Here is a 15,643-nt window from a genome sequence, read left to right as displayed (position 1 = left end):
CACTATTTTCAAGGCCTTCCCACACCCCACCCCTGTCCTCTTCCTGGCCATTCATCCCTAGGATGTCCCTGAGGAGAAGGAAAAAAGACCTCCTTTACTCACATATATGCTTCCATGACAAACTGCCAACCCTCTGTCAATTTCTCATCCAACACTGATGCGTATGTACTCCTGTGCAAACCACATTCTTACTCAAGACTTTTCATACCTCTTTTAGTCTGCCTAACTCCCCCATTCTCAAGATTGGATTTGATGTTGCTCATATCACTCCTTGAATATCATCCCCTCAGGACAACAGGAAGCCTTAAAGCTTTAAAGTTCAAAGATGATGAACACCAGCTCCCTTTCTACCAACTTAAATACATCTTAATTGTAAACCAGACATTAAATTGTAATCATACATAGAAATACTTGTAAACATCTGAGGTGAGTAATAATTTTTCATATCGTTAGTATTCCTATTATCAACAAGTAATTAGTAGTTAGTTAGTATTAAATAATAGGTAATAATTATAAAATATATACTTACCCCTGCATAGAACATTTTATTTCGAAAACGACTATTAAATTTCTCCGGATTTGCTTCTGTGAAAGGAAAAAGTAGTTTTGTTATAGAGACCTCATTAAAGGTAGTGACTTCCATTAACATTCTTACTTCTCCTGCCCTCCCTCCCCACCCCACAGATCCAACAGAGTCAACAGCCTCATTATCATCTTTTCCTTAGTTACAGGCCGGTTGGTATAGTTGTTTAGCGCTACAGAAGTGTAGCCCCAAAATGGCAGCATCAGCATCAACTGGAAGCTTGTTAGAAATGCAAACTATTAGGCTCTACCCCAGACCTACTGAATTATAATGTGTAGGGGGTGGTGTCCAGGAATCATGATTTAATAAGCTCTCCGGGTGACTTACATGTACATTGAAAGTCGAGACACTCTGGATTCTATTCAGAATAGAGTGCTGGCAGGGTTCCTATCACCCTTGCCTTGGGGTGATTATCTGCTTTGACCTCCATAGGGCGCATCTTCTATAAACTATGTATGCAGATTCCAAATGTAATGAAATATGGGAAATTGGGTAAAAGTAGAGAATTTGCTTTCACATCTTACCAAAACTCCTAACTACCATCTGTGCTTTTGTTTGTCACAGGCCTTAACCACTCACTTGGTTAACTGGAGGTACATAAATAGACATACATGCAGGTCAACCGCTAAATGACTCGGGGCTTGTGACAACAAAGACTGTGGGTGAAAAATGGTTTAATTTTGAGTTTGGTCCTGTTTGTTATATAAAGACCACAAAAAAGGTTAAATAAGAATCTGCATCAGAGAATGTTCACATGAATATAAGGGATTATAAAATCCCTAAGTGAAATACTATTTCCTTATATTCTTTCTAGTAGAATTCCAAGACATTCCAATGGGACACGTTGTCAATGTTTTGCCTTCTGCTATTTTACCCCATGTGCTCATTAATCCCTTCTCAGGGCAAAGTCTCTCTTCAAACTGTTTCTCATCAGACAGCTGGCTAACTAGTTGAAACTCTTCAAGTCCTGACCCTATGTTTGAATGGAAAATCTTAATAATTGTCTAGAAGAAGAAAAGAAGCAAGAGCTCACTCACTAAGATAGGACAGAGTAAGAGCTACACAATCTCAGGGAATAATCCTAGACCTAGGATCATTAGATTATTTTCAAGATTATTAGAATATAATATTAGCACCTAACATGGAAACCGGGTCAAAGTTTGTAAACTTAAGAAGAAAAATAAGGTAGTATGTTGTATATTGACTCTTGAGAGTTTTTACATATTTAAGATTCTGTATCTCACACCTCTCCTTGAACATTCACTCTATTCTATTGGACTGAGTACTCTGGACCCTAGAAACAAAATTAAACAAAAGTTAAAGGTGAATTTACAGGCTATACTAAACAGAAAAAGTGACAAAAGTGGTACTTAGTACTCCATCTCTTTGGTCCCCATTTCTGGACCCAGAACTCACCATTTTTATTGTGTGGGCCTTTGGGATAAATTTGGCTCTAAATAATGTTTTTGTTTGTTTGTTTGTTTATTTCTTTTTTAATCTTTCTTAACCCAGATTTGGCGTGGTACCAATCTCAGTTGCATTAACTCTTGCTTTCTGGACCAGAGGCAAAATTCAGATTTCTGTTGTTATATAACTTATCATGGGTACTTAATCCCTAATTTTATAAGAGAATGAAAGGAAAAGTCAGATCTGGCTATTGAGCAAGTTATAATAAAAACAACTGTAAAATGGCACCCACAGTTCTGGCATAGAACTTTTTCAGGGCACTAATGTCCACAGCTATCAAGCAAATCATGCAACAACTATTAACATTTACTTAAAAAAAAAAAAAAAACACTACTTTGTGGTTTGGAAAAGATTCACATTCTTAAGGGGTTTTCCTATGAACCCAGTTGTTCCCCCCCCCCACCTTTAAAGAAAGTGTTTTCTGTTTCTTTAAACAGAAACAGGTAACTCAGTGGGTTATGCCTCTGCCTTTGGCGCAGTCAAGATGTCAGGATCCTGGGATGGAGCCCTGCATTGGACTCTCTGCTCAGTGGGCAGACTCTCTCTCTCTGCCTGCCTCTCTGCCTAATCGTCTCTCTCTCTCTCTGTCAAATAAATAAATAAAGTCTTCAAAAAAAAGTTTTAAAAAATAAAGTTTTCTCTCAAGAGAAAGAAAATGTTTTTTAAGACCCAAAATGGGTAGAATAAAATTAATAAATAAACTGAGTTTTTGGTGATTTCACTGACACAGCTGATGAAAACAGTCACTTCAAATGTAATTTAACTATATAAAATTCAATTAATATGTGAAACTAAACAAGATGAAGATACTAGCATTTAGAGAGATGTCAGAAAGATAACCAGGTAGGAGAGTCACACATATTCCTTAGCCCTGAGAACAGAAAAGATGGAAGTAAATTCTGTTATCTCTGCTATAGTGTAATGGTATTATATACTGTCTCCCTGACTGAGCCTGCCTTGCTGATTACACATTTTTTCCAATTCAATATCTACCCTACTTCAAAGAGCCTCAGAAACAAAGGTTGGCTGGAGCTGAGAGAGATGTTGGGTAGTATTAGAACTTCCCTACTCCCTGCAGAAGCCAGTCCCTAAGAAAGCAAGGGATGTCTACAAATAATAGTACTTAGTCATTCCTTATTGGCCCTTAGAGTGTTGAGTGGCTGGATATGTGGATGTGTAAGAATTGAAAGGTCTTTGAGAAGGTCCAAGGAACATGATCCCCAACTATATCAAGAAAAGGGGACATACAGAATTGGGAAAGGACCAGTAACAAAGTGGTAAGTATTCTTGTTCCTTAAGGAAGCTGTATCTGTTAATTGGTATGAGGTCAACTATGAAAGGCCATTCTCAAGAAATATCAATAATACTCAAAGTATCCCAAGACCCCAATAGTGGAAGCATCCATGCTCTTATTGCTACATTTCCTCGACTGCCCATCTCCCTCTTCCACAAGAACAGGGTGTACCCAAGCGAGATCTAAATGCTCACTATGCATGTCTAGAGCCATTAGTCTATTTATAATCTGATTGGACACCAACACTAAATGTATTCATTTCCTATTCCTGAGAACTTGACAACTTAAAACATCCATTTATTTTCTTGTTCCCTGGGCCAAAATCTGAGTCCTCTACTTAGGTTCATCCAAGGTCAAAATTAAAGTGTCAGTCTGCAGGACTCTTCTATGGGGGCTCTAAAAAGGATTCACTTTCACGAGTGCTTGGGTGGCTCAGTTGGTTAAGCTTCCAACTCTTGATTTCCTCTCAGGTTGTGATCTCAGGGTTGTGAGATCAAGTCCTGTGTCGGGCTCCAGACTCAGCAGGTATGAGTGTGAGATTTCTCTCTCTCCCTCTTCCTCTGCCCCTCCCCCCCACTCACACACACTCTCGAAATACATGAACTAATAATAAATAAATAAAATCTTTTTGAAAAAAGGGATTCACTTCAACGTTTCTTCAGATAGTTGGCAAAGCCCATTTCCTTAAAGTTGGAGAAGTGAAGTTCTTTTTCCTTGTTGGCTGTTGGCTAGGGTTCATTCTCAACTTTTAGAGCCCTCCTGGAGTCCTTGGCTTCAGATGCCCTCCACCATCCAAGCCAACAGGGCCACATCAAGTGTTTTTCCACCTTGCAAATCTATCCCGCTTCCCTTCTACCACATCTCTTTGACTTCCTAATTAACTTTCTACTTACACTTTGAAGGGCTCACGATATCACACTGGGCCCACTCAGATAACCCAGAATTCTCTTCCTATATAAGGTCAGCTAATTATTGACCTCAATAACATTAAAAAAGTCTTTTTTTCCATGTAAAATAACATAACCAACAAGCATGATACCAAATAACAAATGTCATAAAGGCCAAAATTCTACCCACGATCACCCACCATCTGACACCCATGGTTCATATTTTTCCCATATGAAAACCATTCATTCCTGGGGCGCCTGGGTGGCTCAGTGGGTTAAAGCCTCTGCTTTCGGCTCGGGTCATGATCCCGGGGTCCTGGGATCGAGCCCCACGTCGGGCTCTCTGCTCAGCGGGGAGCCTGCTTCCCTCTCTGCCTACTTGTGATCTCTGTCTGTCAAATAAATAGATAAAATCTTTAAAAAAAAAAAAAAAACCATTCATTCCATCCAAGGTCCCCAAAGGTCTCATCCCCATTAGAGCATCAACTCAAAACCCAAAAATCTCAACTCAAGCTTATTAGCTCAAACTTCCCAAATCTCATCATCAAAATCACCTAAATGATTTGGCTCTAGATGTAATCCAGTTATGATGATAATAAGGTTCTGGGTATTTTCCATTCCACTGGTTTAATATATTAATCCTATTTTTATGTACAACACAATAACATCTGTGCCATCAGAATAAGATCCTAGACCCTACTTTTGTCTGTAATTGGTCTGGCATATTAGAGGAAGTATTCATAAATACAAGTTCAACTCTATGTTTATAAAACTCAATAAGCAATTTGAACTGCACAAAACTCACATTTTCCATATTCCCTACATTAGATATGTACCCAATCTTAAGACTTCAGTTATAGATACATAAATGATCCCCAAATCTATACCTACAATCACAATGCCACCTTCAATTCAAATGGCATATATCCAAAAAAAAATCTTGTCTTCCAACATCATCTCCCATGAAGGACAAATAGTTTTATCAACATTATCCGTTCTTCAACATGGCTGCAAACCTCTTTCACTATGTATTAATTGGTCATCCCATTTTATCACAAGCTCATTGGTCCCTCTGTACTTCGCTGTCTGAAATGCCCTTACCCACTTAACTTCTAAACTACATATTTCGCACTCCTCCTTTATCTCTCAGCTCCCTCTTACCCTGTCTGTAAATTTTCCCCTGATACATTTTCCCTGCCAAATTCCTATATTATTTACTGCCTATACAACTAATCTTATCCCTACTATATGGTCCTTTCTACTGTTATCTTTTATATTATATATGGGGCCTCTCCTCTAATTACACTTTCCATTATAGTAATGAATACTTATTGAGATAGCTATGGGCTTGGCACAGGGACTACAGGAAGATATGATCTTTTGCCCACATGAGTTTTAGAGTGGAGGAGATAGATTTGAAAAGCAAAGGGAAACATCATTTTGTATATGCCCTACACAGATGCCTATAGCAGGTGAAGTGAGAGTCACACATAAAAGAAATGATCAAAAGGGTTCCAGAGGCAGGTACACTTGAATCTCGAATGAAGGTAGGTGCCATGCAGAGATTCAAAATGAAAAGGAGGTTACAGACAGAGAACCCTGGACCATAAAAAGACTTTCACAAGGGCAAATCATGCTTGAGTCTCAGTACCTAGACATAAGACTGATAGTGCGTCCTTTGATGAAATTTAGCAAGCTACTGAAATGTCTTTTTAAAGAAATCTGTTCATTCTCCATATGAATCATGAAACATTCATAATCCTCAGAAACATGCTCATCTGCATGTTTTTGTATATCCAGTGAAAATAGTAAATTTTAAATCAAATTTAAATACTGCCTCCTTTAGAGTCATAATTGTATTTCTCTGACCTTGTCGCGTAAGGTTCAACTCCTCTGAATAAGTAATTTCAGAGAGGCAGTAAAATTTAAGTATCCAATCTAAGGCTAAAAGTTTGACATGCTTAATATCCTTCACGTCCAAAAAAAATGACAATCTAATTCATATAGCTGGCAAAGTGAGACCTAACTTTGCTATCTGATGACCATAATCATTGTTAACATGTCTATACATTAATGGATGGGAATATTTTCAATGTACTTGCTCAAGCACTGTCATAACGCGATAGTTATTAACGTTCTGGGCAAGACTCCAGCTAAAAATTAAATGGCCAATTCTGTTACATCTCCAAACCCTCTTCCGAAAGACTGCACTTTCTGATATATAAGCAAAAGCTCAACCAAGCATGATTTAGCCACTTTAATAAGAAGAAAGCATTTCTATTTTCCAATCAAATGAACTAAACAAACTTTCTGATCAAATATAGAAACCCAGATTATTCAAATGTTTGCATTCTTTTTATACAAAGTCAATCAAAATGTTAAGAATGTCTTTACTCCTTGCTTGATTTTTTACTGGTGATTCTAAAAGTGTTTAAACAGTAATACCGCCAATAAACTATCTCAAATGCCTTTAATTATCCCCTGTGTTTGATGGGCTGTTTCACGTCTATGCCAAAAATTGCTTCTGCAATTACATTTTCAGAGATTCTGCCTTAGTAAGATTTATATTTATTACCCATTTCATGTAGATAGATGAGCATAAATCCCAAGTACGTACACATACACACACACACTCACTCTCTCTCTCTCTCTCCCCTTTTATTAATACCTAATAGGTTATTCTATCCAAGCTCATTTTTTTTTTTTATAATGGCTCTCATGAGGCTTTGAGTCACTCTTCTGGTATTTCATGGCAAATGATACAAGTTTTGTCATGAAGTCTCACACTGAGTGTCTACATTTGAGAACAGTTTGAAGTCTCAGCTATTGGTGTTTTTGGCTTGAGAATAGCCACTTAATATCAAAAGAAATAAGTAAGTCTGCCCCTATTGAAAAGGCAGCTATGTTATTTTTCTTTTCCTTTTGTAGGAGAGCCTGAGATTTCTTGATTATCCAGGTAAAAATGTGAAGAAAATTCAAATAAACAGAAAATAGTAAAAGCAAAAAAAAAAAAAAAAACTTGGGTAATTATAATTTTCAGCATAAATTAATGATTTTTAATTAATGAAAAGTCAATAGATTAACAGGTATTAATAAGTCCACACTTCTGGTATAAGGTTATCAACTAAACCTGACTTCAACATTTTGTCGATATTTATTTCTATACCATCTTCATGAATACTGCAGAATATCTCAGGAAACAATTCTCCTGTATCAGCTCTCCAGTGGCTGGTTTTCCTCAAAGGCACTTACACTAAGCCCCAACAATAACCTATTAAAAGACTAGTCTTTGAATCTTTTAACCAAATGTTTTATAATCACACACACATTAAACTATGTATACACACGCATACACACACACACACACACACACGTATACACCACAGTTTGCATATTCCTTTCTCAAATGAAGAAGTAGTCCCACTTAAAAAAAAAAAAATCACTTTCCTTCAAGAATTCTCTTCTAAGCCTGGTCTTTCTCTCTTGATATCTCTCCCTGCTTCCTTCACTCTGAGACACAAAAGTTTCATCACAGTACAAGGAAATGTATCATTAGAAAATTGTCAGATTAATTAGACAAAATATTAGGCTCCCGTGAATGAACTCATTGTCTGCCACGTACTCATTTAGGTCTCTTTTCATGCCAGGATGTCTATTTTGGAAGATTCATGCATTGGTGATAATTGTAAGTATTGCTAAGAAACTGAAAGATTTTGCTAAGAAGCCCAAAACCAGAGTCTCCTGAAGAATATGAGGGGAAAAAAATGGGTTAAGAAATGAGGAAAGTAATCTTCATTTACTTCCCAAAATTAAGTCTCCTTAAGTATAGGGAGACCAACAGACTATAAATGTGGGCCCTACAGTAGGACTCCCTGAGCATCTATCTCCAAGAGCTGTCTATGACAGGGGGATGGGAGGTAGTAGTGTTTCGGATCTGGGTATGTGATATCTGTGGTTCTGTTTCCAACCAAACTTTCAGAAAGAAAAGTCAAACTCTGGCTTTCTCTTTGATCATCATCACTTTTATTTTATTTTATTTTACCTTACTTTTTTTTTTTTCATTTAAATTCAATTACCCAGGACACGGATTTACATGGTAGATACAATTTACGCCAACACGGATGGAGATGAAGAGTATTATGCTGAGTGTTGTTTTTAATTGACAGGCATTTGACTCTCAAAGCCTCATGAGAGCAGGAAGGCAAAGCCTACCAAAACTGCTGATCTCAGTAAAAGAATTACAGGTTTGGACTTCACTTACAGTTTGTATTCTAACGCCCTTAATCCTACTACTCCACTCTTGACCTTTGTTGCGTAAGAGTGTTATCAGAATTTCCTCTGGGTTATTAGTAGAATGTGAACATTTGAATTCTTTTAGGTCTCTGTATTTCAAATTCTAGGAGTTAAAACCACTGACTCTCTTGAAGAATCTGGAGGAAAAGAAGTAAAATAATCCTCTCACGTATGTGTTTTATCTCACAACACACTCACTAACCTACTGCCCAGCATGATTTTGGTTATATATTAACTTATTCCCATGAGACTAGGTACAGATGTAGATACAGGCAAAGACACAGATATATGTAGTTACATTAATAAGAGATTTCGAGAGATGAAGAAACACCAGGGAATGAGCGTGAGCACGGACGTTTGGGGCTTCCAAACATAAGCCCAAATCCTCAACTTTCTCAGCTCTGAATGGCATAAGAAATTTTCTGATGAAGTATTTAACCACATGCCATTATTTCATCTTATTTCTCTTTCGAAAATAATTTTGTTCCCTAATCTTGTCTCCATCTCTTCCAGCCCTTGAAATTACCACCGGTTCTCATTTGTCCCTCTAGCTTGTCCAGCAGGCATTCCCAGCACCTCTGTCACCAATCCAATCACCAGCCTTTCTTTCCACCTCAACACTGATCAGCTCCCCTACTGTTCCTTAAGGTGACTGCTATCTCTTTCTCACACATAGGGAGGACTTGTATGTTTTTGCTGCCAGATTTCAATGGCCCTGGTTTATAAAATGTTAACAATCGGTGGTTCAACAAGCTGTGAATATCCTAATGATTTGAATGAAAGAAGCTTTATCTCTTCCTAGTGGTTCACTAACCCCAAAGTTTCGAATCAAACTTAAAAATCAGCGGTCTGAGACCTGGACTATCCATCTGTGTTGTCCTTTACATCTCTGAGACCCTAAACAACTAGGTCTCAGGGTCCGATCTGTAACAAGTTCCTCTCTTATTCTAGCTCCCAGGGTCATCATGAAAGTTAAAATGAACAACACTGACGCACACTGTCAATATTTAAGTGATATACAAACAGAAGGGAACATGCAAAACACCTGCTGGAAACTTCCTCCCTGGGAGATGGAAATGGGACGTTGTCCTCACCTCTGGATTCATGGAACTCCAGTGTGACGTGGGCATCGAATCCGAGGCTGAAGTAATTATTGAAAACATTCAGAGGAAGCTGCAATGATGAACAAAGTACAGGTGAAGTGGTGCGTGACCAGGCAGAAAGAGTAAAATAAAGTCTAATGACAGACACCTGTCTCCAGGGCAGTCCCTGGGAAAGAGAGAAGTCACAACCGGAGGGAGAAGGTGTTTGCATATGAGGAACAAGGGGTTTTTTAATTCATTAGTGAAAGCTCAAATCAAATAACACTCCCAAGAATTTTAAGTAGTATAGGAAACAAGCAATGCAGATACAAATTATTAAATGGGAACTCTTCTTGTGGATATTAAATAAGAGAGCCCAATTAAGCTGAGGGGAAGCACAGCCCCAATAACTACAAAGAATGACTCACTAAGCAAACTCAGAAAGTCAATCCGAATGGAAGGGTCATGTGTAAGCTAATCCGTGGATAAACTTATTGAGAATTTACGGCCAGCATATTAATACTGCAACTTTAAATAAATAATATTTAATATGTTTCCACTTCCATTTTTTAAAATCCCTTTTGACATAAGTCATAAGCAACAAGGCAGTGGGAAACATTTAGCTACCCCTGATGTATATGGAAAATAAAATCTATGTGTATAGACATATTTATCAATATTATTCAGATGTCAATTTAGTCTGTCAGACCTTTTATCTCTAATATGACCATGAAATACGTAGACACAGATGTGGGTACACACACAAATCTACCTAGAGTCCTCTGGGTCCCTGGTTGTTACCACTGCAAGCTTAGTAAAGGAGAGGACTATGCAACCTAAAATCCTTCAACAGAACTGGAAAACTTATGTGCTTTTAAGGCTTCCATGTTAGAACAATGAGAAAGCACATGGAAAATGCTAGAAAGAAAACGGTGGCTCTTCTACTTTCCCTTCCGCAACTCAGAGTGGAAGGTAAATGTTAGACCAAAGAGAGAAGCATCTCAGCTTGGAGAATGTTTCCAGATAATTATCAGATTTAGCCTCCAGATAGAGATATACTTCTCTTCTGTTAGAAGTAAGTGTTTAACCCTTAAGATTTCAAAAGTAAGTTTATTACAGGGTTTCTTATGCCCCTTGACCAGTAAAACTTTGTTTGATTAGAGTGAGGACCTTATCGCATTAAGAGATAAATGGAATGAGAGGGAGCGTAACAGGAAGACAGATATTAATACAGAAGGAAAGAAAACAGATGGCTTCATACCCAATAGAAATAAAGAATGAACCGCCCATGAAAGGCCCTGAGTCAGAGCTTATCACAAATTTGGAGGTCAAATCAGTCCCCTTAGAAATGTCTACAACTGGCTGGAGAGCAGGGGAGAAACTAAACACAGAACAATGCCAAAATCTTGTCTCATTCTCCTGGCTTCATATTTGAGAATGTCTAGTTCCTGCACTTAAACAAAATACCAAGCCTTAGTAACAACAGCAAGGGCTGGTGATCTTGCCAAAAGCACAGATATATTCGTCCCTACCATTTATGCTTTCTTGGCTACAATTCTAACCCATGTCTTAGCATTCACCAATAGCTTTAGGAGAACATCTGGTCACCATCCCCTAAATAATATCCCAATTTATTCCATTATTAAGTTCATATTCATATTTTCCAGGAAAAATTGCCCCAATTTCCTACATATCTCCTCAAAAATCCAGTTTTTCAAAACCCTTAATTATCTGGATTAGTGTTCTCTGGCCGTACCAAGGAGTCTTTCCATTTTGTAAGCTGTCAGGTGGAGACTTAAATAGAGATTTTGACTGAGGGCCTAAGCATTCTAGTCTTGGTGGGGAAAGGACCTTAAAATTTCCATATGGTATAATTCTTTTCACTTTGGCTCTATCCTACCCAGTTTCTGTAAGTCGAACACATCAGAAAGAAGTATCGTATCCCAAGGTGATAACTGCAGTTTCAAACAACACTGTGACTTAGGAATGCAAATGTATGAAGCAGTCATGGTATCTATTAGAAACCTCACAATTTCTGGATCATGGCTTAGGAGAAAAAACGTGAGGACAAGATAAAACATACTTTAACCTATTTTAGCCAAATAATAAACTTGAGTGTTTATCACCCTTGGTCAGGATCACGGTGCTACCGAGTGACTAGGTTTTGGTTTGGTTTAAAAGGATATCTGGTTCAATTTATTTTAAAGTGGAAATGCCTATGACATGTAAGCTCAACCAATGGCATAATCCAATAAAGCAGGGACGCCACTGGAAGTACAGATCCAGGGCCTTAACCCTGCATTTACTTGATCAGAGTCAATGGAGACTGGGCCCCATAACTTGCACATGGAGGTTCTTGTGCCCAACTTTGAAAACACTATCACCAAAGAAAAGTGGAAGGTATTATGCAGGAAGTGACTATTTGGCAATGTGTCAGATTTATCTGAAATCGAGGCCAGAACTTAGAACCAAATGTTCTCCTAGGGCTGTGCATTAACATATGTACTACTGTGTCTCTTGGTTTGTCTTGGGTGGAAATGAAAGTTCAGTCACTGAAGGAAAAATACTAAGTGAAAATATTTACTTGGGGATCTTCAAGTCCCAACCAAGTGATGAAGCTGACTTACTTCATACATGCTTCACATAAGAGAGATTTAATAGGAGACTACAAATCTCAGGAGGTTATCTTTCCATTGAAAGACCACATGCTTAAAGCTTCAGAACACCCATAGTTTTCACCTTCTAATAAGTCATGGGTTTGCAACGCCTGACAGATTAGAAAATGAACACATTCTTTCTGGTGTGGAAGCTGAGGATGGAGAACAGCTCCCTGAGCTCTGGAGGCAGATTGGAAATCTCAGTCTTTAGAGGTCTGTGAGGCAGAATCATGGAAAAGTGTGACCCTAGAGGCCTAGTAGCCATAAACTCAAACATCAATTCCTGTGATGTCATAGGAAGGAATCACCATATGCCTCTCCAGCCAGAACTGCACTTCCTGTGACTCAGGTACATGTTCGAGGCTTCCCTTCTGGGGAAGAAAGAACTCTCTCACCTTACAGACGCCATCTTCAAGTTCTTCTGGAGGCAAGTCTGGGTTTCTTTCCACATGGAGGTTCCAACGATCTAGCTGTACTATTGTCCCATCTTCTACTTGGCAAAGGATCTTAGAGACAGGTTCATCAGTGTAGCCCTAAAGAATCAAAGAATATACCCATTGCCACCTAGAGCAACGAACAGTGTAACCAAAGCCATTTCCTGCAAGCAAGAGTTCTTCTGCTATAGTTCCCTGTTTGTTTTGCAATTAGCAAGGCTGGGTTCCCTTGAAGTACTTAGACTCTAAGACAAGAGTCACCAGTAACATGCGTAGTGCAATACTGCTCTAACTGGTTTGAGGTGGGGAGTAATTTTTGCCAGTACCAAGGACCAAGAGTCACAGGTAGACATCTGGAGGCCATGCTGGAGGGTCACTTCTGTCAAAATGAAAACAGGAGTCCCCAACGTGCCACTAGAGGCATCTGAGAGATACACAGAAAAACTGTGTATGGAAAAGGAGGAAAAGAATCAAGGTGGCACAGAATAGATGATTTTTTCCGTTACCACCTCTTCACCTCTCCCTAACCCTGTAGTGGGACACAGTTCCTTGCATGGCCTAAGGCGAGTCTGTCTGAGGCACAGCCCTCTTAGGCAACCACGTACTCCCTGAGCATGTGTTACTGCAGCGTGAATATTAAGGATACTCAAGTCACTGATGTGGATGAAAAATGTTAACAGCGATCAACCTATTTACAGGAAGCAACTACTGTATTGTTATTATTTCTACTATGCCCACTTGAAAAAAATGAAAAAGACCTGTAGGAGGTTAATTCACCCAATAACCAAATGAGTATCTGCTAATATCTGAAGATAATTATCACCCAAGCGAGGTTAATTCACACAAAGGTCAAATTGTTATCTGCTAAGATCTGATGATAATTTTCATGGAGCCTAGCCCAACCTCTCTTATGAGTAGATGAAAAGCTGGTGGGGCTGCCTATGTTAGCAAGGTGTGCCTTCTTGCTATCTTAACTCTGTAAAAAAAAAAAAAAATTAATAAAATGACTGGTTAGTAACAGGTAAACTTCTTCCATTAAGCTTGCCTGAAGTCGGCTCTCTGGTGGAAAGGACAGCTGGCCACCTGGACAAAAGAGCCATGATGACACCGACCAGAAAAACAAATCCTCCCCCAAATCTGTAACTCTCCCAAAGCGGGGATTGTAATCTGAACCAGATTTGCTATTCTGGCCAGGGCTAAGGGTCAAGATCAAGTCAGGTCTTCACATGAAGACTTGAGGCCAACCCCCCCAACCACCTTTCAATGGATACCTCAAGAAGCCCTAGGCCTATGTATTAACCCCCATCTTTATACCCCACTTCCTTCTCTAGATGGTTCTAAATTTAAACTGAAGGAGGTCCCAGATGAAATCACGATGCGTGGGTGCTGATTCTCAATTCTAACTTATTCTTTGAACAGCGGTAGCATAGCCCCCTTCCATTAGAACATCTGCGGCTTCACGGTCTCTCCTACCTGACAGCATGGGCAGCCCCTGAGGGCAGTTCTTACCCCTCCCCAGTTGAGAGTTCGGGCCAGGTCGTTCCCAGTCCCCAGAGGAAGGACCCCGACGGGAGGCTGAGGGCTCAGCTGTAGTTCATCCAGAATAGAAAGGATCCAGCCCACCTACAGACATTGTGGGGGCCAGAAGGGGTATAAGAAAGATAGGTAAGTGACAAAGACAACCTGAGACGAAAGCTTTACACTGGCTCTGAGCCAAAAGGCTGAGAAGCAATAGAGAAGAAAGCTTTAAAAAGCAAATGAAATGGCGTGACTTTTCTTTAAAACATATATATTTGAATCTAGTGGCCAGGAAACAGACTACTTATCTGAAACGGTTTTAAAATGGCGAGTCTCTTAAAAGGAGAAGGACTGTTCGTATGTGCTGTCTTAGAAGCAGAACCAGACCCAATCATCTGTATGTTTAACTTAGAATCTACCTTAAAATTTAGAACAGTTTAAAATTTTTAGGGAGGTTTATAACACAGGCACTGGAGACAATACGAGACTCAGAGTCAGACTGAATTTCAATTCTGGCTCATATCGGCTACATAATCTTGATTAAATTATCTAACCTCACTAAGATTTATTTATCTGATTTTCAAAATGGAGATAATGCCTACCTCACAAGACTGTTTACAGATTTAACTCAAATGTATATAAAGCCCTCGATGTGGTCCATATAAGCACTCATTAAATACTTACCCTCCAAAACATCATCGTAGAAATTAGTAGCATTTTCCTAAATATCCCTATATTCTTTTTAATGAAACATCATGAAAACATAATTATGGTTGGTCCTAGTACTTATTACAAGTTTAGTTAGAAAATGGATACTTACATACTAGAATCATATTCCCATTTAATCTTTTTCTAAGATAAACAATACTTTAGGCTTGGTCTCATAACTATTTAGAATAATTACTCCAAACCCGGAAATAGCAAAAAGAAAGTTGCATATTCTCACAATGTCATACTAAAATAGTGTTTCACAGGCCTAAGAACTTTATGACTGTAGGTTAACAGGAACGTTTGTCCTGTGGAGATATGAATGTTGATAATAAAAGATTATGTTGAAGATTTGGTCTTATTCCCCTAAAAGGCCATAAACCAATTATGTCTCAAATTTAGAAAAATTATTTTGGTATAACTACATAATCCTTTCCCTCTACTTCTCCAATAAATCAACTTTATTGTCTTGCTGGTTTCTTCATTAAAGAGCTAACTAAATTTGACATGTATTTATTCTATATTTGTGTGAGTCCTATTCAAATTATTTTGAAAATTATACTTTGACAGTACATTTATTGAACACTACTACATACAAAACACAGAACTAAGCAAATGAAATAAGACGAATGAGCTGGGCTAAGGTAAGTAAGGCAGATGGCTGCTCTCAGGGAGCTTATAGTGAATAAAAAGAGGGACCTACCATTGCTGATTCCTGAG

The 15,643-nt window shown here is 38.6% G+C and overlaps 1 protein-coding gene across 5 annotated transcripts in view; it reads right to left on the bottom strand.

The window, feature by feature from the left end:
• DGKI (diacylglycerol kinase iota) overlaps positions 1-15,643 on the bottom strand; it is a 440,859-nt gene that overhangs the window by 177,100 nt on the left and 248,116 nt on the right. For all 5 annotated transcript variants that reach the window (XM_032304023.1, XM_032304024.1, XM_032304025.1 and 2 more), the window contains 4 exons: positions 14,207-14,320; positions 12,659-12,796; positions 9,619-9,697; positions 530-585 (listed from right to left, as the gene is read on the bottom strand). In XM_032304023.1, the coding sequence (XP_032159914.1) occupies positions 530-585; positions 9,619-9,697; positions 12,659-12,796; positions 14,207-14,320 (387 nt within the window). The remainder of the gene's footprint in view (positions 1-529; positions 586-9,618; positions 9,698-12,658; positions 12,797-14,206; positions 14,321-15,643) is intronic.

The sequence above is a fragment of the Mustela erminea genome, chromosome 11 (genome assembly GCF_009829155.1).
Source record: "Mustela erminea isolate mMusErm1 chromosome 11, mMusErm1.Pri, whole genome shotgun sequence".
Classification (NCBI taxonomy): domain Eukaryota; kingdom Metazoa; phylum Chordata; class Mammalia; order Carnivora; family Mustelidae; genus Mustela; species Mustela erminea.
This window is presented reverse-complemented; position numbering and strand designations above follow the sequence as displayed.